The sequence below is a fragment of the Rhododendron vialii genome, chromosome 2a (genome assembly GCF_030253575.1).
Source record: "Rhododendron vialii isolate Sample 1 chromosome 2a, ASM3025357v1".
NCBI lineage: Eukaryota > Viridiplantae > Streptophyta > Magnoliopsida > Ericales > Ericaceae > Rhododendron > Rhododendron vialii.
Window position 1 is genome coordinate 6,982,632 of NC_080558.1, and position 26,058 is coordinate 7,008,689.

Here is a 26,058-nt window from a genome sequence, read left to right on the forward strand (position 1 = left end):
GAACTTTTCCAAACTCCAAAAGCAAAGCAAACAATTAAGTTCTTCCTTCCAAGAATTGGGATTTTCCTTTTGAAGAGTTGTTTGGATTTGCAAATGCATCCTTTTACACTGTAAAATGAACTTAAATTCTATAATAAAATGGAGATTAAAACGAGTTAGTTGGCACTTAACAGTGGGTAAATAGAGGAGGCCATAGTAACATGCTTCACTAAGAAGACGGTGCAATGTACCTACATTCATTACTTATGACAATTGCTTCGATTTTGAGTAAACAATTTGAGTTTGTCGGATTATTTTTACGCCCTCATGGAACTAAATCTTGATGGGCTATCTTTAAATGAATATGTGTTGCATAATTGCAAAGCTGCATGTAGATTTATTATTATTATTATTTTTTTTTGCCGGGGGGGGGGGGGGCAATTAATGTAGACTTATTGTTAGTTAATAATACACTACTATCCTTGGGATTTGGACATGCCTGTGCTTGGCAGCAGTACTTCTGAGCAGCCGATCCGACCGTTCATCTCGGTGATCGACTGCTCGAATATTCATCAAGCAATGAAAGGTTTAGATTTATATGCGATTAGATTCAGTCCGAGTGATCTGTACCGAAATGAACGATCGGATGCCGCTCGGCACCCACTTGGCATCGGGGTGCTTGGCGGCATCCTTTGGCCCCGTTTGTGATCCATTGACTCCATTCAAGCAAGAAATTGGAAGGGCTCAAAGATTGAGGTGTATGCTTAGACAGTCACATGGACACATCTCTATGTTAAGATATTAAATGATCGCAGACATTTTTATTTTCCTGCCGAACGGAATTTTCTTTGTCTCTATTCATCTTTTTTTTTTTTTGCATTTGTTAGTCTGCGTCAAATTTTTGTTAACTATTGATTCGTCTCGACGAGATGAGTCGTAGAAATAGTTATTTTGGGAAAAATCCAAACAAAGGCCAAACAATATTCAAACTTTTCAGACTTTTTCTTGGCTTTTTTATAATAATGTTTGAGTTTGGGTCATAATTTTATAGTTCTTCGATTTCTCTAGTCGAAACGATCCAATAATCCATAAAAAAAACTTTGACGCAAAACTAACTAACGCAAAAGAAAATTGAATAAAAATAAAAAAAATTAGAAAAACATTATTAAGCTTGTAAAAGTATAAAATCTCCAAAAGAGAGCCAGAAAAATATTTTGGGTCAATTGAAAGATTCTTTAAAAGTTTTTTTTCCTGTTGAGATTTTTTAAATGGGTTTCGGCTTAAAATGAGGTGGGCCAGCTGGTAAGCTCAATTCAGTCCCCTAACTCCCAGAGCCCCGCTTCAAAACCCAAATTCCTGATTAGAAGCCCGACGCTCCGGCCAAAATGACGGGTATACTAATCCCGCTTTAAGAAAATCGCGGCGAAGTGTCCAAAGAAGCGGCCAAGAGTAATAAAAAGCGGCTAAGTGTAATAAAGCGCGGCCAAGAGTAATAACAAGCGGTTCGGAGCAATAAGAAGCGGCCAAGAGCAATAAGAAGCGGCCAAGTGTAATAAGACGCGGCTGAGAGTAATAACAAGCGGCCAAGAGCAATAAGAAGCGGCCAAGTGTAATAAGACGCGGCTGAGAGTAATAACAAGCGGCCAAGAGCAATAAGAAGCGGCCAAGTGTAATAAGACGCGGCTGAGAGTAATAACAAGCGGCCAAGTGTAATAAGACGCGGCCAAGAGCAATAACAAGCGGCCAAGAGCAATAAGAAGCGGCCAAGTGTAATAAGACGCGGCTGAGAGTAATAACAAGCGGCCAAGTGTAATAAGACGCGGCCAAGAGAAATAACAAGCGGCCAAGTGCAATAATAAGCGGCCAAGAGTAATAAGAAGCGGCCAAGAGTAATAACAACCGGCCAAGTGTCAATACAAGCGGCTATGAGTAATACGATTCGGCCAAATAGTTTAGCCCACCGTCAAATCGTTACAGCTTAATATCGGCAAAATAGTTTAGTTCTCTCTGACCGCCATCAATCCCTCCACGATTTTTGGTAAATCGAAGTATTCATAGTTCAAAACAAGATTTAGCCCTCATCTGCAAGGGATGATGACTATGCCACATGTGCCAATAATTTATCGCCACCCATACTAAGTGGGTCAACCCTTGTCCCCCAACCACCCAACAAGGGATGACGACCATGTGCCACCCATAAAATTTCCCGCTAAGTGATAGGTTGGGAGCACCACTTGGACATGCCACATGGTAGTCTAGGACAATTGTATAATTACTCCATTTGCAATCCGTTTTCGAATCACTCCCTTTGTGCAGATTAAAATAGCTTCTTATTTCGTCACATATGTAGTTTGGGTTTCTCTGGTTGTGCCCTTTATCTGCTAAGTGATCTCCAACAAACGGATCTAACACTTCATCATCACCATTTCCATATTAGTTGTGGAACTTTCCCAATTCAATCTCCAATTCCATCCACCTTTCTCTTATGTGGGAAGCCGTCCATATATTGTGTGCACTCATATCAGGACCAGATTTTCCCATTTTGTAATGCTAGACGGTGCTTGTGATCAGATCTCCAACCCAATCTCCACGTTTTGCAGCATCATATGTACCTTGGATGGGAGGGCTTGAAGATCAACGTTTCTGTGTGCAATTTTGAATACAATGTATGCTATGTAAGTTTTTTTTTTGAGGATAGCAATCGAGTATCTATCTCACCCTTGAATTCAAACCAAGTCACAGCCAGAACTGGACGACCTCGGGAAATCTTAACATAGTTGTGAATTTTTGGCGCCGTTGCCGGGGAGTTAAAACACGGTTGCGTATTTTCAATTTGTTTTTAGTTTAATTCTTTGTTTTATTTAATTTTTTTTTCTTTCCTGTTAGTCTGTTTCAGCATTGCCAGGTTTTTGAACATCACAAGGATTGTGAAGTTGAATTTATTGGTGGCCAGGCAGATCAAAGCGATTTCGTTTACCCACTGTGAGTTCTCTTTTCGATTACTTTATTGTTGGATCGCTAAAATGGTAGTGGAATTAGGGTTTTTGGGATATTTATGCGTCGATATCGGTCGTTATCACCTGAGACAGCGTCTGATACTGATCTTGAATTTGAGAAAACCCTTCGATCTTTAGGAATTCTCTTAAAGCAAAACGTGAACGCCCAATTGCTCGTAATATAAACTTTGACGTAATGGGCGACCAAACAGGAGCAATTGGTGGGGAACAGGGCTCCCCATTGGTGGAGTGTTTTATTCCAAATGAGTATGAGTCCACTTCGTGCATAGTCATGCCCACGGTAAGAGCCAACCAATACGAGATAAGGCCAGGCACTTTACAGATGTTGCCCTCATTTTATGGGAAACCAAACGAGGATCCTTATGATAACTTGAACCAATTCATGGAAACGAGCAAAATTATTTGCATTCGTGACTTTGATAAGGATGCATTGAAATTACTCCTTTTCCCATTCTCGTTGAAGGATAAGGCCAAACAGTGGTTGAACTCCTTACCGGCAAACTCCATCACCTCTTGGACTCAGATGTGCGAAGAGTTCCTAAAGAAATATTTCTCCATCGGTAAGACAACCCTTCATAGACAAGAGATCACCGGATTTACCCAACACGATGGAGAACAGTTTCATGAATCTTGGGAGAGATTCAATGACCTTCTTAGGACGTGTCCTCACCATGCTATCCCCAAGTGGCAGCTTGTTCAATCTTTTTACCAGGGTTTGATGGAACCACATCGCCAACTGGTAGATTCTTCTAGTGGTGGGACCTTCCTGCATAAGAATGTGAACGATGCATGGAAGTTATTCGAAAACCTTAGTGAAAACTCTCAACATCGTGCATCTTCCCTTAGACATTCGAGAGGGGCAGCGTCTAGTTCTTCCAAACAGAGAGGGGTCTATGAGGTTCAGCCCTCTAATGACCTTACACATCAAGTAGCTGCCTTGACCAAAACATTGAAAGAGTTAATCACTTCGGGTCAACATCCTCTCCCTGTGGGACATCATCCACCCACTTTTCAGGAGGTGTGTGGGATTTGTGCTAGTCCCATGCATTACATCACTGATTGCCCCTCTGCCTCCCAATATCCAGAGTTTGTGCAAGAGCAAGTTAGTGCTGCACAAGGGTTCTCCAGGCCAAGCTACGACCCATTTTCTCCTACATACAATGCTGGTTGGAAAGATCACCCAAACTTTTCTTGGAGGACGCAAAATCAAGGCAGTCCCTCCTCTTTGCAACAGAGATCGCACAACCTAAGTGGTTTCAACCAACCAAAGCCCAATTACCCAAGCAAATTTAATCAAATGGCTTCCCAAAGGGCACCACAGCCCTTCCAACAAGCACCTCCTCCTTCTCAGGTGCCCCAGCCTCAACGGTCTCCCAATTTTGACGAGACCATGTGACAAGGGATGCAAACAGTGCTCCAAAAACTGCAGGGATTAGAGAGTACCAGCCAACAATGTAATTCCAATACTCAATCCATAGTGCAGTTAGAATCCCAAATCGGCCAATTGGCCAATGCGCTTAGCAAGAGAGAGGAGGGTAAGCTACCTAGCCAACCAGTTTCCAATCCTAGGGGTCAATTCCAAGTTGACGAGCAGCACGCTCCTAACCATCACCAGGAGCAAGCTAAAGCAGTTGTGGCCCTTCGATCGGGCCGAATTGTAGAGACTAGGCCTACAGATGACACTTCGAAAAAGCAAGATGCTCGATCTTCTGTTTTTAGGCCTATGGAAAAGGACAAGATCCTTGAAGAGGAGGATGCGCCTCCTTTTGTTACTGATACCACTTCACCTACTTCTCCTTCCACCAGTTCCGCCATGGTACCACCAAGTGTACCACGTGTCCCTTTTCCAGCGGCTCTTAATTCACAATGTCCTTATACTAAGAAAGCTGCTGTGATGGAAGATATGATTGAGACTTTCAAGCAAGTCAAGATAAATCTTCCTTTTCTGGACGCCATTCGGCAAGTCCCCTCATACGCTAAATTTCTTAAGGACCTTTGCACTCAAAAGCGTAGAACTCGAACCAATGTTACAAAAAATGTCCTTCTAGCTGACGGTGTCTCCTCTGTTTTCCACACTTCTACTGCCCCTAAGTTGCCCGATCCAAGGACCCCCACAATTTCATGTGTCATAGGTGACCACATTATAGAAAGGGCACTTCTGGATCTCGGGGCCAGTGTTAATCTTATGCCATACTCTGTGTATGAGCAATTTGGGTTTGGGGAGTTGAAACCCACCTCGGTGACTTTACAGTTGGCGGACCGATCCATTAGAATCCCAAGGGGCATTGTCGAGGATGTATTGGTGAAAGTTGACCAATTTCTCTTCCCTGCAGATTTTATCATCCTTGACACAGAGCTTGGCCAAGCATCCATGCAATCCACCACCATCATACTTGGTCGTCCTTTCTTGGCTACAGCTAATGCTAATATCCATGTCAAGGCCGGGGTGATGGATGTGTCTTTTGGAAACATGAATGTTAGGCTTAATATTTACAATTCCACCAAGTACCCTTCCACGGACGAAGACTGTTTCGCAGTCGATGTCATAGATGATGTCGTGGAGGAAGCTCTTCCCTACATTCTCACTAAGGACCCTTTAGAGGCATGTTTGGCCCATTATGGCCATAAGGAGTATGAATTAGGTTAAACCATTACAGAGGTCAACTCAGTGCTTAATCATGCACCTCCAACATGGCAAGCCAAGTTTGAACCATTACCACCATTGTCAAGTGAGCCTGCGCTCCCTTCTATAGAGGCCCCTCCGAAGCTAGAGCTGAAGCCACTCCCGGCCAATCTCAAGTATATCTTTTTAGGGCCTACAGATACTCTTCCTGCGATTATCGCGTCTGACCTTACTATCGTGCAGGAGGGTCAGCTTGTTGATGTGCTTGGGAGGCACAAGGGTGCCTTAGGGTGGTCGGTAGCGGACCTCAAAGGGATAGACCCCTCCGTTTGCATGCATCGTATAAATTGTGAGGAAGATGCCAAACCATCTCCAGAGATACAACGGAGATTAAATCCCAACATGAAAGAGGTGGTAATGAAGGAGGTGGTCAAATTGTTAGATGCGGGTATCATATACCCCATCTCTGATAGTAAATGGGTGAGTCCCACGCAGGTGGTGCCTAAGAAGTCAGGCATCACTGTGGTGAAAAATGATAAGGGTGAATCTGTTCCCACTCGCATGACCACAGGTGGCGAGTGTGCATTGATTACCGGAAGTTGAATTCCATGACTAGGAAGGATCACTTTCCACTTCCATTTGTGGATCAAATCCTAGAACGGTTGGCGGGCCAGAGTTACTATTGTTTTCTTGATGGCTATTCAGGCTATAATCAAGTATCCGTTGACCCCGCAGACCAATAAAAGACCACGTTCACCTGTCCATTTGGCACCTTTGCCTATCGGCGTATGCCTTTTGGTTTGTGCAATGCACCTGCGACCTTTCAACGGTGCATGATGGCAATATTCTCCGATATGGTGGAGAATTTTCTTGAGGTCTTCATGGACGACTTCTCGGTTTTTGGGAAGTCTTTCGAGAGTTGTCTCCATAATCTTGAGAGGGTGCTTAAGCGCTGTTTGGAGACCAATTTGGTGTTAAGTTGGGAGAAGAGCCATTTTATGGTTCAAGAGGGAATTGTGCTAGGTCATGTCGTGTCTAAAAGGGGGATCGAAGTCGATAAAGCTAAAGTGGACCTTATCTCTAACTTCCTCCCCCTTCTACCGTCAAGCAAATTCGCTCATTTTTAGGGCATGCAGGGTTTTACCGCCGTTTCATCAGAGACTTTAGCAAAATTTCAAAGCCCTTGTGCGACCTCTTTGCCAAGGATGCCCCGTTTGTCTTTGATGATGCGTGCATGAATGCCTTCGTGAAGCTTCGTACTGCGTTGTCTTCCGCCCCGATCATGCAATCCCCTGTTTGGTCTCTTCCCTTTGAGATCATGTGTGATGCGTCCGACTATGCGGTTGGCGCGGTCCTTGGCCAACGGGTGGATAAGGTGCCTTACGCCATTTACTATGCGAGCAAGACTCTCTCCGATGCTCAATTGAACTATACCACTACGGAGAAGGAGATGCTCGCGGTAGTGTTTGCGTTAGATAAGTTTTGGTCCTACCTCTTGAGGTCGAAGATTATCGTGTACTCTGACCATGCCGCGTTGCGGTACTTGCTTTCAAAGAAGGACGCGAAACCTAGGTTGATTAGGTGGGTCTTGTTGCTACAAGAATTCGACTTAGAAATCCGGGACAAGAAAGGTTTCGAAAACTCCGTAGCCGACCACCTCTCGAGGATCTTGATTGACTCCGCATATGACCCTTTACCCTTAAAAGACTCCTTTCCGGATGAGCAACTTTTTACGGTGTCACATAGTCAACCCCCTTGGTATGCGAACATTGTAAATTACCATGCCACTGGCGCCATACCTTCCCATTGGTCCAAGCAAGACAAGGACCGATTCTTTGCGCAGGTTGGTAATTATTTTTGGGAGGATCCGGAGTTGTTCAAATATTGTTCGGATCAAGTGATTCGGCGATGTGTCCCCGAAAGTGAGCAACAGAGCATATTGACTTTTTGTCATACTCTTGAGTGTGGGGGACATTTTAGCGGTAAGAGGACCTCGGCGAAGGTCTTGCAATGCGGGTTCTATTGGCCCACACTTTTTAAGGATGCCCATGAGTTTTGCAAGGCATGCCTTCGTTGCCAAAAGGTTGGCAACATATCCAACCAAGACATGATGCCTTTGTCCGATATTCTTGTGGTAGAAATTTTTGATGTGTGGGGAATTGATTTTATGGGACCATTCCCAACTTCTTTTGGGAATGAGTATATTTTAGTGGCAGTAGATTATGTCTCAAAGTGGGTGGAAGCGGTAGCAACGCGGACTAATGACCACAAGGTTGTGGTCGAATTCTTGCAAAGTAACATTTTTAGTCGCTTTGGCTACCCACGTGCGATTATAAGTGATGAGGGAACCCACTTCCTAAACAAATACTTTGCGGCGCTAGTAAAGAAATATTCTATCACTCACAAGGTGGCAACACCTTATCATCCTCAAACTAGTGGCCAAGTAGAGGTCTCGAATAGGGAGGTTAAATCAATTCTTGAGAAAACGGTTAGGCCGGATCGGAAAGATTGGTCGCTTAGGCTTAATGATGCTTTATGGGCCTACCGTACAGCTTTTAAAACTCCCATTGGCATGTCTCCTTACCGGTTGGTTTACGGTAAAGCGTGCCACTTGCCTGTAGAGTTGGAACATAGGGCCATGTGGGCCATTAAGAAATTTAATTTTGATATGGTTATTGCCGGTTCGAATCGTAAACTCCAACTCAATGAATTAAAAGAACTTCGTAATGATGCATATGAGAGCTCTAAAATCTATAAGGCTAGGACTAAAGCATTCCATGATAAGCATATCCGTAGGAAGTCCTTTGAGCCTAATCAAAAGGTGTGGCTCTTCAATTCACGTTTGAAATTGTTTCCGGGCAAGTTGAACTCTAGATGGGATGGACCTTATGTTATTACTCGTGTATACCCCCATGGTGCGATTGAAATTTGGGATCCACGTGATGGCCAAGTATCTAAGGTTAATGGCCAACGATTGAAGCCATATGTGGACGGTTTGAGTGAAGAGGGTGAAATTGAGTCCATCAATTTGGTGGACCCAGTGTACCCTAACCTTTGAGCGCTTTCAATGAGTCTAGGAGACTTGAAATCTATGGAGTTTGAGAGACCTCCAGTGTTTGCCGTGCTCGAACGGCTTCTGAAGGTCTGGTATAGCCACCTTGTCAAAGCTATGTATGTAGTACTTAGGAGGTTGGGTCTGGCGGCAGGCGTGTAGTTAGCAACGAAAATTCTGTCTGAACCATCTGATTTTAATGTCCAACTTGGTGGAGATTGCTTCATAAACCGAGTGGTGGGTAAGGAATCTGGCAGCCCCAGAGGGAGTGACAGCCTATTAGATGATGGCACCACTTTTCAAGATATCGCTGAATCCTACACATATTGTCCTTCCAACAAATAGGGAACCACAGTCTTTGACAAGGGAGAAAAGTAGTACCCGTGTCTTTCACGCGAAGAAAGTGTATACTTTTTTGTCTTGGTGGAGTATTTTAGGGAGTATTTGTTAGCATTTTATTTTTATTTTTATTATTTTTATTTTTCTCTTTTTCTTCGCTTTGTGTCTTTTGTTTTATTTTGTTTTATTCTCTATATTTTGTGTTGTGGGACTAACGAAGCGCAGGTTTACGCTACAAGTTGGGGGATGACTCCCACATTTTCTTTTGCCTTGATTTTTGTTGCTCCTACGTGAGGTGATATCTCTCCTTTCTTTCTCTGGCTTGTCTTTTATTTTTCTATGGCTGAGCCGTCACCGAGGACAGTGCCATTATTAGTTGGGGGATGGATCGCTTGCTTTTTGTCTATAGAGTTTTTAAAAAAAAAAAAAATACTTGTTAGATCCTTTCTACTTGAGACTTGGAGATTGCAATGTTTACTTGTTGGTTGCTTGTGCTGAAAATCTATGAGCATTACTTGAATACTTATGTAGCACGGTAGTTCTTTTTGCTAGCTTGGCAATAGGAATTTATCTTGGCATACGCTCTTAGCATCTTTGCACTGCACGTTTCTTGGACTTTGACTACTTGTGAGTTGTAACTTGAGTGCTTTCAATGGCTAGATTAGTGGAGACTTATACCCATGTGAGCTTTAGTGCCTTACCTTCCTTTGGAGTGGTGTTATTTAAACTCTTTGTTTGTCGTAAAAAAGAAGAAGCTTAATCGTTGTCGATCTCATTATCTTTGTCATCAAGTATTGGGACTTAATGCATGCGTAATATTTCATCTTTTGGGAATGGAAAGTTACATGGTTGTATTGCCCCTAGGAGATGATAGTAGGCCATTTTTGTGCTTTGAGCCGGTTCGTTTCTTTTTCTTAAACACTTATCCCTTGCAAGCCACATTGAGCCTCTTGCATGAGCCTTTTTCTTGTTAAGCTTCACCAACCATATTGTGTCTTGAGAATGGCAAGTTAATCATGTGAAGGTTAATTTTTAAAGAGAGTGGAGAAAGTGTATTTGAGAAAGATTTGCTTGAATTGTGGTGTGTTCTTCCCCATTGTTAAAAACAGTGAAAAAATTGCAAAAGAAAAAAAAATAGAACTTGAATGAAAAAGGGGAAGACACCTATGCATTTGTTTGAAGAAAGAAACGTGTGAACTTCATTGTGGAATTGTGTGAATGGTGAATAATAAGAGAGATAAGGCGGAGTTGAAAAGAATGATGAGAGGGCGCGCACATTATTACTTGCCCTATGTTGTTTTGGCCTATTCTCGGACACTTGCTTATGATTTGTCCTAACTTTTGAAGCACTTTTTCTTACCCAATGATATAACCAAAATAAAAGTCCTACTTGATCTTAGGGGTAATGGGTTGTGATCGATGGATAGATATAGTCTTTAATACTTGGCATTCCATTCATGAGATCTTGTGTCCACTTTAAAAAGCTTTCTTTTCGCGTCTAAGTGTGCAGGATACTTTGGTTCTTTATTGCATAACTTCCATCCGCACACGTTGAGAGTTTATTAAATGCACCTTGTTTCGAGCGTTTTCTTTTGTTGAGTGCATGACATGGTGAGAATTGAAGTCGAGACTCGGTCCGGAGAGGGTGCTCGGTTGTGGTTCACTTGTAGTCGAGGTCTTTGCTCACACATACTAAGTTTGGGTGCCATGATTTATTTCTATGTTTTGATAGCGTCTAGAACTATTATTGCATATGTTATATTCTTGGTATTGGTGTTGCAATGAGTTGCATTGCAGGTTTTTGGGTTCCAAGTAAAGGAATCCGCGGTGTTTTGTGGGTGATCACTGCTGAAAACCCTCACGAGACTTCACTTGTCCTACCGGGGCCACCCGGGGGTTTCAAAGATCTATCCTTTAGTTAGTTGCTTTATTTTATTTATTTTTTGATTTCTTCACTTGTCCTACTGGGCAGCAATCACCACGCCTCGCGAATCACGGCAAAACCGACACAGGAGCTTTGGGTTTTATTCTTTTACTATTTATTAGAAAGCTTTCAGTTTGTTGTTCAATGGAGTTTTGTTCTTACATGATTATTTGTTCTCACTCCATGAACGGCTAATCTACTCGGCTAGGGTAATGAGGAGGTCTCTCCAAGTAGCATAGTTGTCTGATTCTAGGGTTTTATGTTCAACTTGATTGTGTGACTTGATCGATTCATAACTTTTTATGAAGTTTGATATTTTTCTGACATTCGAATGTGTTTGTATCCATGGTTTCAAGCACTGTCATACAATGATTTTTAATATTTCAGGATAGGTTTTGAGATAGACTATACGACGTGAGACGGATCGTGCCGTTGGTTAAATCCAATGAGACGATCTGTGCCATGTTGAGATAGCCTATATGGAGTGCGAATCTTGATTATCTTTTTGGGAATTATCGATAGGAATTGCTACCCTACGGTAATCTGGTTGAATGTTGAATATGAACACTAGGTTTCGAAACAATTGCGTTACAGAGGGAGACTGAATAGGAAACCCTAGTCCCATCTCTCATCAGTTTACAACTCCTTTAATCTGCTTTCTAGTTTAGCTTTAGTTTAATCAATCCAAATCAAAATCCAATTTCTCTTTACTTTCTGAATTAAATTAGAAATTAATTGAAACTACTGCAACTCAGCTTTTTACTCCCTGCGGACGATCCTGGACTTAACAACTGTTCTTCGGAATACTAGTTAATTCCTTGGTTTTATAAATTATATTTTTGGTGCGAAAACGATGGACCAACATGATCCAAAAGTAATCTGTGATTCTTGGTTTGGGCCGCCGGTTGGTTGGTGTACTTATTCTTGTAAACTGGGTCAGTAACATGAGAGTTCACTTTGATGAAACATAATTCCATGATGTGCTTTCACTGTTATTGGCTTTTGTTGCAATTGCAACGGTAAATTCTTAGAAATCTCCAAGCAAACAGGACCTGGTATATGTGAATGTATACGTCTAGGAGTATAATGCATTTAGATGTGCATTTCTGAATCCCACCAATGGATGGAGGTGGCATTTGAGTGAAAAGATGTAGACGATTGGATTTATATAGGGAAAGGAGCTGCCAATCTCGTTCTTGCTCACTCTGAATCCTCTCCAGTATTTGTGTGTTCATTTATGCTTCACCCTTTTGATCATTTCATTGTGCCTCTTCTTTTAATTTTTGATTATACAATAATTCAGCTAAGAATTTTTCCAAACTCCAAAAGCAAAGCAAACAATTAAGTTCTTTCTTCCAAGAATTGGGATTTTCCTTTTGAAGAGTTGTTTGGATTTGCAAATGCATACTTGTACTTTTTAAAATGAACTTAAATTCTAGAATGAAATGGAGATTAAAACAAGTTAGTTGACACTTAACAGTGGGTAAATAGAGGAGGCCATAGTAACATGCTTCGCTAAGAAGACGGTGCAATGTACCTACATTCATTACTTATGACATTTCCTTCGATTTTGAGTAAACAATTTGATTTTGTCGGATTATTTTTACGCCCTCATGGAACTAAATCTTGATGGACTATCTTTAAATGAATATGTGTTGCATAATTGCAAAGCTGCATGTAGACTTATTGTTTTTTTCTTTCTTTTTTTTTTTTTTTGTGGGGGGGGGGGCGGGGGGGGGGGGGGGGGGATGTGTAATGTAGACTTATTGTTGGTTAATAATTCATATCTATCCTTGGGATTTGGACATGCCTATGCTTGGCAGTGGTACTTCTGAGCGGCCGATCCGACCGTTCATCTCGGCGATCGACTGCTCGAATATTCATCAAGCAATGAAAGGTTTAGATTTATATGCGATTAGATTCAGTCCGAGTGATCTGTACCGAAATGAACGATCGGATGCCGCTCGGCACCCACTTGGCATCGGGGTGCTTGGCTGCATCCTTTGGCCCCGTTTGTGATCCATTGACTCCATTCAAGCAAGAAATTGGAAGGGCTCAAAGATTGAGGTGTATGCTTAGACAGTCACTTGGACACATCTCTATATTAAAATATTAAATGATAATATACATTTTTATTTTCCTGCCGAACGGAATTTTCTTTTTGTCTCAATTCATTTATTATTTTTGCATTTGTTAGTTCGCGTCAAATTTTTGTGAACTATTGATTCGTCACGACGAGATGAGTCGGAGAAATAGAAAATTATGACCCAAGTATTTTGGGAAAAATCCAAAAAAAAGGCCAGACAATATTCAGACTTTTTGGACTTTTTCTTGGCTTTTTAAAAATAATATTTGAGTTTGGGTCATAATTTTATGGTTCTTCAATTTCTCTAGTCGAAACGATCCAATAATCCATAAAAAAAACTTTGACGTAAAACTAACTAACACAAAAGAAAATTGAATAAAAGAAAAAAAATTAGAAAAAAATTATTAATCTTGTAAAAGTATAAAATCCCCAAAAGAGAGCCAGGAAAATATTTTGGGTCAACTGAAAGATTCTTTAAAAGTTTTTTTTTTCTGTAGAGATTTTTTAAATGGGTTTCAGCTTAAAATGAGGTGGGCCAGCTGATAAGCTCAATTCAGTCCCCTAACTCCTAGAGCCCCGCTTCAAAACACAAATTCCTGATTAGAAGCCCAACGCTCCGGCCAAAATGACGGGTATACTAATCCCGCTTTAAGAAAATCGCGGCCAAGTGTCAAAAGAAGTGACCAAGAGTAATAAAAAGCGGCCAAGTGTAATAAAGCGCAGCCAAGAGTAATAACAAGCGGTTTGGAGCAATAAGAAGTGGCCAAGAGCAATAAGAAGCGGCCAAGTGTAATAAGACGCGGCCAATTGTAATTACAAGCGGCCAAGTGTAATAAGACGCGGCCAAGAGCAATAACAAGCGGCTAGGAGCAATAACAAGCGGCCACTGGCAATAATTAGCTTCTAGGAGCAATAACAAGCGGCCAGAGGCAATAATAAGCGGCCAATAGTAATAAGAAGCGGCCAAGAGTAATAACAACCGGCCAAGTGTCAAAACAAGCAGCTATGAGTAATACGATTCGGCCAAGTGTAATAAGATGCGGCCAAGATATCCGGAAACAGATCATACACTAAAACGCGTGTTCTATAACCACTCTTAAAAAAATAGCGGCCAGATGTCAAAACATGCTGCCAGGAGTAATAAGATGCAGCCAAGATGTCCGAAAACAGAACATACGCACACTAATCATGCTTTTACCAGTAGGAAGCAAGAAGAAAACGCATCATGAATGACAACGATTTGAGCTTCATACTTTGTACTTTGTACTGTTCGAGCTATTGTTGAGAGGCGGGATGGAGTTGAAGAACTACGTAGATGTATGAACGACAATGAATTTATTGAAGAAGCCGAGGTGGAGCAGCGTTGAAGCCGAAGGTTTGATCCATGCTTTTGCTTCTGGAGATCGATCACACCCTCAAATGCAAGAAATCTATGAGCCCGGCCGTGGATGTCATATGTAGGAATAAAATTGTTCTTTTTCCTTTTGAAAGTGCCTTGAGGCCCAATTTTTTGTTCAAGATTTGTCTCATATACAAATAAATATGGGCTAACACAAGAACCAACGACCTTTGGATTTTTTTTTTGTTGATCCAAAATTATGGAGTTCATAGTTAGATTTTGCACTTTTGAGCATGTTGGCATGGATTTCAATGGTTCATTACATCAAAAAAGAAAAAACTGAGTGCTCCCGAGTAGCAATTGAAATTGCGCCTGAGACACTCTACAAGAAAAGAGTAAATGTGGAAGCGCCCGAACGCAACTTATATACGCCTGGGGATCGGAGCACGCGAATTGCGCCTGAGGCGCATGTGATGCAGCAAATATTTTAATTTATTTTTTTACCTCACTTTTTCTAGTCCGAATTGGCAGGAGACTAGAAAAAGGCAATCCTTTAAACATTATAAGGATTGTTAAAGCATAAGAGAGGCACAAGAAGGTGGTACGAAGTGATTCCATGAGATTCATCCGTGATGATTTCATTCGCATATGTTTTTTTTTTTTAGGTTTACATGATTCAAAAGTAATCTGTGATTCTTGGTTTGGGCCGCCGGTTGGTTGGTGTTCTTATTCTTGTAAACTGGGTCAGTAACATGAGAGTTCACTTTGAGGAAACATAATTCCTCGATGTGCTCTCACTGTTATTGGCTTTTGTTGCAATTCCAACGGTAAATTTTTAGAAATCTGTAAGCAAACAGGACCTAGTATATGTGAATGTATACATTTAGGAGTATAATGCATTTAGATGTGCATTTCTGAATCCTTGCAGTGGATGGAGCTGGAATTTGAGCGAAAAGATGCAGACGATTAGATTTATATAGGGAAAGGAGCTGCCAATCTCGTTCTTGCTCACTTCGAATCCTCTCCTGTATTTGTGTGTTCATTTATGCTTCACCCTTTTGATCATTTCTTTGTGCCTCTTCTTTTAATTTTTGATTATACAATTATTCAACTGAGAATTTTTCCAAACTCCAAAAGCAAAGCAAACAATTAAGTTCTTCCTTCCAAGAATTGGGATTTTCCTTTTGAAGAGTTGTTTGGATTTGCAAATGCATCCTTTCACTCTGTAAAATGAACTTAAATTCTATAATAAAATGGAGATTAAAACGAGTTAGTTGGCACTTAACAGTGGGTAAATAGAGGAGGCCATAGTAACATGCTTCGCTAAGAAGACGGTGCAATGTACCTACATTCATTACTTATGACATTTGCTTCGATTTTGAGTAAACAATTTGAGTTTGTCGGATTATTTTTACGCCCTCATGGAACTAAATCTTGATGGGCTATCTTTAAATGAATATGTGTTGCATAATTGCAAAGCTGCATGTAGATTTATTGTTTTTTTTTTTTTTTTGCCGGGGGGGGGGGGGGGGGGCAATTAATGTAGACTTATTGTTAGTTAATAATACACTACCATCCTTGGGATTTGGACATGCCTGTGCTTGGCAGCAGTACTTCTGAGCAGCCGATCCGACCGTTCATCTCGGTGATCGACTGCTCGAATATTCATCAAGCAATGAAAGGTTTAGATTTATATGCGATTAGATTCAGTCCGAGTGATCTGTACCGAAATGAACGATCGGATGCCGCTCGGCACCCACTTGGCATCGGGGTGCTTGGCTGCATCCTTTGGCCCCGTTTGTGATCCATTGACTCCATTCAAGCAAGAAATTGGAAGGGCTCAAAGATTGAGGTGTATGCTTAGACAGTCACTTGGACACATCTCTATGTTAAGATATTAAATGATCGCAGACATTTTTATTTTCCTGCCGAACGGAATTTTCTTTGTCTCTATTCATCTTTTTTTTTTTGCATTTGTTAGTCTGCGTCAAATTTTTGTTAACTATTGATTCGTCTCGACGAGATGAGTCGTAGAAATAGTTATTTTGGGAAAAATCCAAACAAAGGCCAAACAATATTCATACTTTTCAGACTTTTTCTTGGCTTTTTTATAATAATGTTTGCGTTTGGGTCATAATTTTATAGTTCTTCGATTTCTCTAGTCGAAACGATCCAATAATCCATAAAAAAAACTTTGACGCAAAACTAACTAACGCAAAAGAAAATTGAATAAAAATAAAAAAAATTAGAAAAACATTATTAAGCTTGTAAAAGTATAAAATCTCCAAAAGAGAGCCAGAAAAATATTTTGGGTCAATTGAAAGATTCTTTAAAAGTTTTTTTTCCTGTTGAGATTTTTTAAATGGGTTTCGGCTTAAAATGAGGTGGGCCAACTGGTAAGCTCAATTCAGTCCCCTAACTCCCAGAGCCCCGCTTCAAAACCCAAATTCCTGATTAGAAGCCCGACGCTCCGGCCAAAATGACGGGTATACTAATCCCGCTTTAAGAAAATCGCGGCGAAGTGTCCAAAGAAGCGGCCAAGAGTAATAAAAAGCGGCTAAGTGTAATAAAGCGCGGCCAAGAGTAATAACAAGCGGTTCGGAGCAATAAGAAGCGGCCAAGAGCAATAAGAAGTGGCCAAGTGTAATAAGACGCGGCTGAGAGTAATAACAAGCGGCCAAGTGTAATAAGAAGCGGCCAAGTGCAATAAGAAGCGGCCAAGAGCAATAAGAAGCGGCCAAGTGTAATAAGACGCGGCTGAGAGTAATAACAAGCGGCCAAGTGTAATAAGACGCGGCTAAGAGCAATATCAAGCGGCCAAGTGCAATAATAAGCGGCCAAGAGTAATAAGTAGCGGCCAAGAGTAATAACAACCGGCCAAGTGTCAAAACAAGCGGCTATGAGTAATACGATTCGGCCAAATAGTTTAGCCCACCGTCAAATCGTTACAGCTTAATATCGGCAAAATAGTTTAGTTCTCTCTGACCGCCATCAATCCCTCCACGATTTTTGGTAAATCGAAGTATTCATAGTTCAAAACAAGATTTAGCCCTCATCTGCAAGGGATGATGACTATGCCACATGTGCCAATAATTTATCGCCACCCATACTAAGTGGGTCAACCCTTGTCCCCCAACCACCCAACAAGGGATGACGACCATGTGCCACCCATAAAATTTCCCGCTAAGTGATAGGTTGGGAGCACCACTTGGACATGCCACATGGTAGTCTAGGACAATTGTATAATTACTCCATTTGCAATCCGTTTTCGAATCACTCCCTTTGTGCAGATTAAAATAGCTTCTTATTTCGTCACATATGTAGTTTGGGTTTCTCTGGTTGTGCCCCTTATCTGCTAAGAGATCTCCAACAAACGGATCTAACACTTCATCATCACCATTTCCATATTAGTTGTGGAACTTTCCCAATTCAATCTCCAATTCCATCCACCTTTCTCTTATGTGGGAAGCCGTCCATATATTGTGTGCACTCATATCAGGACCAGATTTTCCCATTTTGTAATGCTAGACGGTGCTTGTGATCAGATCTCCAACCCAATCTCCATGTTTCGCAGCATCATATGTACCTTGGATGGGAGGGCTTGAAGATCAACGTTTCTGTGTGCAATTTTGAATACAATGTATGCTATGTAAGTTTTTTTTTTGAGGATAGCAATCGAGTATCTATCTCACCCTTGAATTCAAACCAAGTCACAGCCAGAACTGGACGACCTCGGGAAATCTTAACATAGTTGTGAATTTTTGGCGCCGTTGCCGGGGAGTTAAAACACGGTTGCGTATTTTCAATTTGTTTTTAGTTTAATTCTTTGTTTTATTTAATTTTTTTTTCTTTCCTGTTAGTCTGTTTCAGCATTGCCAGGTTTTTGATCATCACAAGGATTGTGAAGTTGAATTTATTGGTGGCCAGGCAGATCAAAGCGATTTCGTTTACCCACTGTGAGTTCTCTTTTCGATTACTTTATTGTTGGATCGCTGAAATGGTAGTGGAATTAGGGTTTTTGGGATATTTATGCGTCGATATCGGTCGTTATCACCTGAGACAGCATCTGATACTGATCCTGAATTTGAGAAAACCCTTCGATCTTTTAGGAATTCTCTTAAAGCAAAACGTGAACGCCCAATTGCTCGTAATATAAACTTTGACGTAATGGGCGACCAAACAGGAGCAATTGGTGGGGAACAGGGCTCCCCATTGGTGGAGTGTTTTATTCCAAATGAGTATGAGTCCACTTCATGCATAGTCATGCCCACGGTAAGAGCCAACCAATACGAGATAAGGCCAGGCACTTTACAGATGTTGCCTTCATTTTATGGGAAACCAAACGAGGATCCTTATGATCACTTGAACCAATTCATGGAAACGAGCAAAATTATTTGCATTCGTGACTTTGATAAGGATGCATTGAAATTACTCCTTTTCCCATTCTCGTTGAAGGATAAGGCCAAACAGTGGTTGAACTCCTTACCGGCAAACTCCATCACCTCTTGGACTCAGATGTGCGAAGAGTTCCTAAAGAAATATTTCTCCATCGGTAAGACAACCCTTCATAGACAAGAGATCACCGGATTTACCCAACACGATGGAGAACAGTTTCATGAATCTTGGGAGAGATTCAATGACCTTCTTAGGACGTGTCCTCACCATGCTATCCCCAAGTGGCAGCTTGTTCAATCTTTTTACCAGGGTTTGATGGAACCACATCGCCAACTGGTAGATTCTTCTAGTGGCGGGACCTTCCTGCATAAGAATGTGAACGATGCATGGAAGTTATTCGAAAACCTTAGTGAAAACTCTCAACATCGTGCATCTTCCCTTAGACATTCGAGAGGGGCATCTTCTAGTTCTTCCAAACAGAGAGGGGTCTATGAGGTTCAGCCCTCTAATGACCTTACACATCAAGTAGCTGCCTTGACCAAAACATTGAAAGAATTAATCACTTTGGGTCAACATCCTCTCCCTGTGGGACATCATCCACCCACTTTTCAGGAGGTGTGTGGGATTTGTGCTAGTCCCATGCATTACATCACTGATTGCCCCTCTGCCTCCCAATATCCAGAGTTTGTGCAAGAGCAAGTTAGTGCTGCACAAGGGTTCTCCAGGCCAGGCTACGACCCATTTTCTCCCACATACAATGCTGGTTGGAAAGATCACCCAAACTTTTCTTGGAGGACGCAAAATCAAGGCAGTCCTTCCTCTTTGCAACAGAGACCGCACAACCTAAGTGGTTTCAACCAACCAAAGCCCAATTACCCAAGCAAATTTAATCAAATGGCTTCCCAAAGGGCACCACAGCCCTTCCAACAAGCACCTCCTCCTTCTCAGGTGCCCCAGCCTCAACGGTCTCCCAATTTTGACGAGACCATGTGACAAGGGATGCAAACAGTGCTCCAAAAACTGTAGGGATTAGAGAGTACCAGCCAACAATGTAATTCCAATACTCAATCCATAGTGCGGTTAGAATCCCAAATCGGCCAATTGGCCAATGCGCTTAGCAAGATGCGCTTAGCAAGAGAGAGGAGGGTAAGCTACCTAGCCAACCAGTTTCCAATCCTAGGGGTCAATTCCAAGTTGACGAGCAGCACGCTCCTAACCATCACCAGGAGCAAGCTAAAGAAGTTGTGGCCCTTCGATCGGGCCGAATTGTAGAGACTAGGCCTACAGATGACACTTCGAAAAAGCAAGATGCTCGATCTTCTGTTTTTAGGCCTAAGGAAAAGGACAAGATCCTTGAAGAGGAGGATGCGCCTCCTTTTGTTACTGATACCACTTCACCTACTTCTCCTTCAACCAGTTCCGCCATGGTACCACCAGGTGTACCACGTGTCCCTTTTCCAGCGGCTCTTAATTCACAATCTCCTTATACTAAGAAAGCTGCTGTGATGGAAGATATGATTGAGACTTTCAAGCAAGTCAAGATAAATCTTCCTCTTCTGGACGCCATTCGGCAAGTCCCCTCATACGCTAAATTTCTTAAGGGCCTTTGCACTCAAAAGCGTAGAACTCGAACCAATGTTACAAAAAATGTCCTTCTAGCTGAGGGTGTCTCCTCTGTTTTCCACACTTCTACTGCCCCTAAGTGGCCCGATCCAGGGACCCCCACAATTTCATGTGTCATAGGTGACCACATTATAGAAAGGGCACTTCTGGATCTCAGGGCCAGTGTTAATCTTATGCCATACTCTGTGTATGAGCAGTTTGGGTTTGGGGAGTTGAAACCCACCTCGGTGACTTTACAGTTGGCGGACCGATCCATTAGAATCCCAAGGGGCATTGTCGAGGATGTATTGGTGAAAGTTGATCAATTTCTCTTCCCTGCAGATTTTATCATCCTTGACACAGAGCTTGGCCAAGCATCCATGCAATCCACCACCATCATACTTGGTCGTCCTTTCTTGGCTACAGCTAATGCTAATATCCATGTCAAGGCCGGGGTGATGGATGTGTCTTTTGGAAACATGAATGTTAGGCTTAATATTTACAATTCCACCAAGTACCCTTCCACGGATGAAGACTGTTTCGCAGTCGATGTCATAGATGATGTCGTGGAGGAAGCGCTTCCCTACATTCTCACTAAGGACCCTTTAGAGGCATGTTTGGCCCATTATGGCCATAAGGAGTATGAATTAGGTTAAACCATTACAGCGGTCAACTCAGTGCTTAATCATGCACCTCCAACATGGCAAGCCAAGTTTGAACCATTACCACCATTGTCACGTGAGCCTGCGCTCCCTTCTATAGAGGCCCCTCCGAAGCTTGAGCTGAAGCCACTCCCGGCCAATCTCAAGTATATCTTTTTAGGGCCTATAGATACTCTTCCTGCGATTATCGCGTCTGACCTTACCGTCGTGCAGGAGGGTCAGCTTGTTGATGTGCTTGGGAGGCACAAGGGTGCCTTAGGGTGGTCGGTAGCGGACCTCAAGGGGATAGACCCCTCCGTTTGCATGCATCGTATAAATTGTGAGGAAGATGCCAAACCATCTCCAGAGATGCAACGGAGATTAAATCCCAACATGAAAGAGGTGGTAATGAAGGAGGTGGTCAAATTGTTAGATGCGGGTATCATATATACCCCATCTCTGATAGTAAATGGGTGAGTCCCACGCAGGTGGTGCCTAAGAAGTCAGGCATCACTGTGGTGAAAAATGATAAGGGTGAATCTGTCCCCACTCGCATGACCACAGGTGGCGAGTGTGCATTGATTACCGGAAGTTGAATTCCATGACTAAGAAGGATCACTTTCCACTTCCATTTGTGGATCAAATCCTAGAACGGTTGGCGGGCCAGAGTTACTATTGTTTTCTTGATGGCTATTCAGGCTATAATCAAGTATCCATTGACCCCGCAGACCAAGAAAAGACCACGTTCACCTGTCCATTTGGCACCTTTGCCTATCGGCGTATGCCTTTTGGTTTGTGCAATGCACCTGCGACCTTTCAACGGTGCATGATGGCAATATTCTCCGATATGGTGGAGAATTTTCTTGAGGTCTTCATGGACGACTTCTCGGTTTTTGGGAAGTCTTTCGAGAGTTGTCTCCATAATCTTGAGAGGGTGCTTAAGCGCTGTTTGGAGACCAATTTGGTGTTAAGTTGGGAGAAGAGCCATTTTATGGTTCAAGAGGGAATTGTGCTAGGTCATGTCGTGTCTAAAAGGGGGATCGAAGTCGATAAAGCTAAAGTGGACCTTATCTCTAAGCTTCCTCCCCCTTCTACCGTCAAGCAAATTCGCCCATTTTTAGGGCATGCAGGGTTTTACCGCCGTTTCATCAGAGACTTTAGCAAAATTTCAAAGCCCTTGTGCGACCTCCTTGCCAAGGATGCCCCGTTTGTCTTTGATGATGCGTGCATGAATGCCTTCGTGAAGCTTCGTACTGCGTTGTCTTCCGCCCCGATCATGCAATCCCCTGTTTGGTCTCTTCCCTTTGAGATCATGTGTGATGCGTCCGACTATGCGGTTGGCGCGGTCCTTGGCCAACGGGTGGATAAGTTGCCTTACGCCATTTACTATGCGAGCAAGACTCTCTCCGATGCTCAATTGAACTATACCACTACGGAGAAGGAGATGCTCGCGGTAGTGTTTGCGTTAGATAAGTTTTGGTCCTACCTCTTGAGGTCGAAGATTATCGTGTACTCTGACCATGCCGCGTTGCGGTACTTGCTTTCAAAGAAGGACGCGAAACCTAGGTTGATTAGGTGGGTCTTGTTGCTACAAGAATTCGACTTAGAAATCCGGGGCAAGAAAGGTTTCGAAAACTCCGTAGCCGACCACCTCTCGAGGATCTTGATTGACTCCGCATGTGACCCTTTACCCTTAAAAGACTCCTTTCCGGATGAGCAACTTTTTACGGTGTCACATAGTCAACCCCCTTGGTATGCGAACATTGTAAATTACCATGCCACTAGCGCCATACCTTCCCATTGGTCCAAGCAAGACAAGGACCGATTCTTTGCGCAGGTTGGTAATTATTTTTGGGAGGATCCGGAGTTGTTCAAATATTGTTCGGATCAAGTGATTCGGCGATGTGTCCCCGAAAGTGAGCAACAGAGCATATTGACTTTTTGTCATACTCTTGAGTGTGGGGGACATTTTAGCGGTAAGAGGACCTCGGCGAAGGTCTTGCAATGCGGGTTCTATTGGCCCACACTTTTTAAGGATGCCCATGAGTTTTGCAAGGCATGCCTTCGTTGCCAAAAGGTTGGCAACATATCCAACCAAGACATGATGCCTTTGTCCGATATTCTTGTGGTAGAAATTTTTGATGGGTGGGGAATTGATTTTATGGGACCATTCCCAACTTCTTTTGGGAATGAGTATATTTTAGTGGCAGTAGATTATGTCTCAAAGTGGGTGGAAGCGGTAGCAACGCGGACTAATGACCACAAGGTTGTGGTCGAATTCTTGCAAAGTAACATTTTTAGTCGCTTTGGCTACCCACGTGCGATTATAAGTGATGAGGGAACCCACTTCCTAAACAAATACTTTGCGGCGCTAGTAAAGAAATATTCTATCACTCACAAGGTGGCAACACCTTATCATCCTCAAACTAGTGGCCAAGTAGAGGTCTCGAATAGGGAGGTTAAATCAATTCTTGAGAAAACAGTTAGGCCGGATCGGAAAGATTGGTCGCTTAGGCTTAATGATGCTTTATGGGCCTACCGTACAGCTTTTAAAACTCCCATTGGCATGTCTCCTTACCGGTTGGTTTACGGTAAAGCGTGCCACTTGCCTGTAGAGTTGGAACATAGGGCCATGTGGGCCATTAAGAAATTTAATTTTGATATGGTTATTGCCGGTTCGAATCGTAAACTCCAACTCAATGAATTAAAAGAACTTCGTAATGATGCATATGAGAGCTCTAAAATCTATAAGGCTAGGACTAAAGCATTCCATGATAAGCATATCCGTAGGAAGTCCTTTGAGCCTAATCAAAAGGTGTGGCTCTTCAATTCACGTTTGAAATTGTTTCCGGGCAAGTTGAACTCTAGATGGGATGGACCTTATGTTATTACTCGTGTATACCCCCATGGTGCGATTGAAATTTGGGATCCACGTGATGGCCAAGTATCTAAGGTTAATGGCCAACGATTGAAGCCATATGTGGACGGTTTGAGTGAAGAGGGTGAAATTGAGTCCATCAATTTGGTGGACCCAGTGTACCCTAACCTTTGAGCGCTTTCAATGAGTCTAGGAGACTTGAAATCTATGGAGTTTGAGAGACCTCCAGTGTTTGCCGTGCTCGAACGGCTTCTGAAGGTCTGGTATAGCCACCTTGTCAAAGCTATGTATGTAGTACTTAGGAGGTTGGGTCTGGCGGCAGGCGTGTAGTTAGCAACGAAAATTCTGTCTGAACCATCTGATTTTAATGTCCAACTTGGTGGAGATTGCTTCATAAACCGAGTGGTGGGTAAGGAATCTGGCAGCCCCAGAGGGAGTGACAGCCTATTAGATGATGGCACCACTTTTCAAGATATCGCTGAATCCTACACATATTGTCCTTCCAACAAATAGGGAACCACAGTCTTTGACAAGGGAGAAAAGTAGTACCCGTGTCTTTCACGCGAAGAAAGTGTATACTTTTTTGTCTTGGTGGAGTATTTTAGGGAGTATTTGTTAGCATTTTATTTTTATTTTTATTATTTTTATTTTTCTCTTTTTCTTCGCTTTGTGTCTTTTGTTTTATTTTGTTTTATTCTCTATATTTTGTGTTGTGGGACTAACGAAGCGCAGGTTTACGCTACAAGTTGGGGGATGACTCCCACATTTTCTTTTGCCTTGATTTTTGTTGCTCCTACGTGAGGTGATATCTCTCCTTTCTTTCTCTGGCTTGTCTTTTATTTTTCTATGGCTGAGCCGTCACCGAGGACAGTGCCATTATTAGTTGGGGGATGGATCGCTTGCTTTTTGTCTATAGAGTTTTTAAAAAAAAAAAAAATACTTGTTAGATCCTTTCTACTTGAGACTTGGAGATTGCAATGTTTACTTGTTGGTTGCTTGTGCTGAAAATCTATGAGCATTACTTGAATACTTATGTAGCACGGTAGTTCTTTTTGCTAGCTTGGCAATAGGAATTTATCTTGGCATACGCTCTTAGCATCTTTGCACTGCACGTTTCTTGGACTTTGACTACTTGTGAGTTGTAACTTGAGTGCTTTCAATGGCTAGATTAGTGGAGACTTATACCCATGTGAGCTTTAGTGCCTTACCTTCCTTTGGAGTGGTGTTATTTAAACTCTTTGTTTGTCGTAAAAAAGAAGAAGCTTAATCGTTGTCGATCTCATTATCTTTGTCATCAAGTATTGGGACTTAATGCATGCGTAATATTTCATCTTTTGGGAATGGAAAGTTACATGGTTGTATTGCCCCTAGGAGATGATAGTAGGCCATTTTTGTGCTTTGAGCCGGTTCGTTTCTTTTTCTTAAACACTTATCCCTTGCAAGCCACATTGAGCCTCTTGCATGAGCCTTTTTCTTGTTAAGCTTCACCAACCATATTGTGTCTTGAGAATGGCAAGTTAATCATGTGAAGGTTAATTTTTAAAGAGAGTGGAGAAAGTGTATTTGAGAAAGATTTGCTTGAATTGTGGTGTGTTCTTCCCCATTGTTAAAAACAGTGAAAAAATTGCAAAAGAAAAAAAAATAGAACTTGAATGAAAAAGGGGAAGACACCTATGCATTTGTTTGAAGAAAGAAACGTGTGAACTTCATTGTGGAATTGTGTGAATGGTGAATAATAAGAGAGATAAGGCGGAGTTGAAAAGAATGATGAGAGGGCGCGCACATTATTACTTGCCCTATGTTGTTTTGGCCTATTCTCGGACACTTGCTTATGATTTGTCCTAACTTTTGAAGCACTTTTTCTTACCCAATGATATAACCAAAATAAAAGTCCTACTTGATCTTAGGGGTAATGGGTTGTGATCGATGGATAGATATAGTCTTTAATACTTGGCATTCCATTCATGAGATCTTGTGTCCACTTTAAAAAGCTTTCTTTTCGCGTCTAAGTGTGCAGGATACTTTGGTTCTTTATTGCATAACTTCCATCCGCACACGTTGAGAGTTTATTAAATGCACCTTGTTTCGAGCGTTTTCTTTTGTTGAGTGCATGACATGGTGAGAATTGAAGTCGAGACTCGGTCCGGAGAGGGTGCTCGGTTGTGGTTCACTTGTAGTCGAGG

At 42.2% G+C, this 26,058-nt stretch overlaps 1 protein-coding gene and 2 non-coding genes across 3 annotated transcripts; 1 reads left to right on the forward strand and 2 right to left on the reverse strand.

Annotated features, from left to right (window-relative positions):
- The first annotated feature begins 3,171 nt into the window (after positions 1-3,171).
- On the forward strand, positions 3,172-4,392 carry LOC131317035 (uncharacterized). Its single transcript, XM_058346614.1, has one exon. The coding sequence runs from the start codon at positions 3,172-3,174 to the stop codon at positions 4,390-4,392; it is 1,221 nt and encodes a 406-aa protein (XP_058202597.1).
- LOC131318309 (small nucleolar RNA R71) lies at positions 3,572-3,674 on the reverse strand. The gene has a single exon (XR_009197633.1). It is a non-coding gene; the product is annotated as a small nucleolar RNA R71 (small nucleolar RNA).
- A 14,534-nt stretch (positions 4,393-18,926) lies between the features above and the next one.
- LOC131318310 (small nucleolar RNA R71) lies at positions 18,927-19,029 on the reverse strand. The gene has a single exon (XR_009197634.1). It is a non-coding gene; the product is annotated as a small nucleolar RNA R71 (small nucleolar RNA).
- Between the last annotated feature and the right edge of the window lie 7,029 nt (positions 19,030-26,058).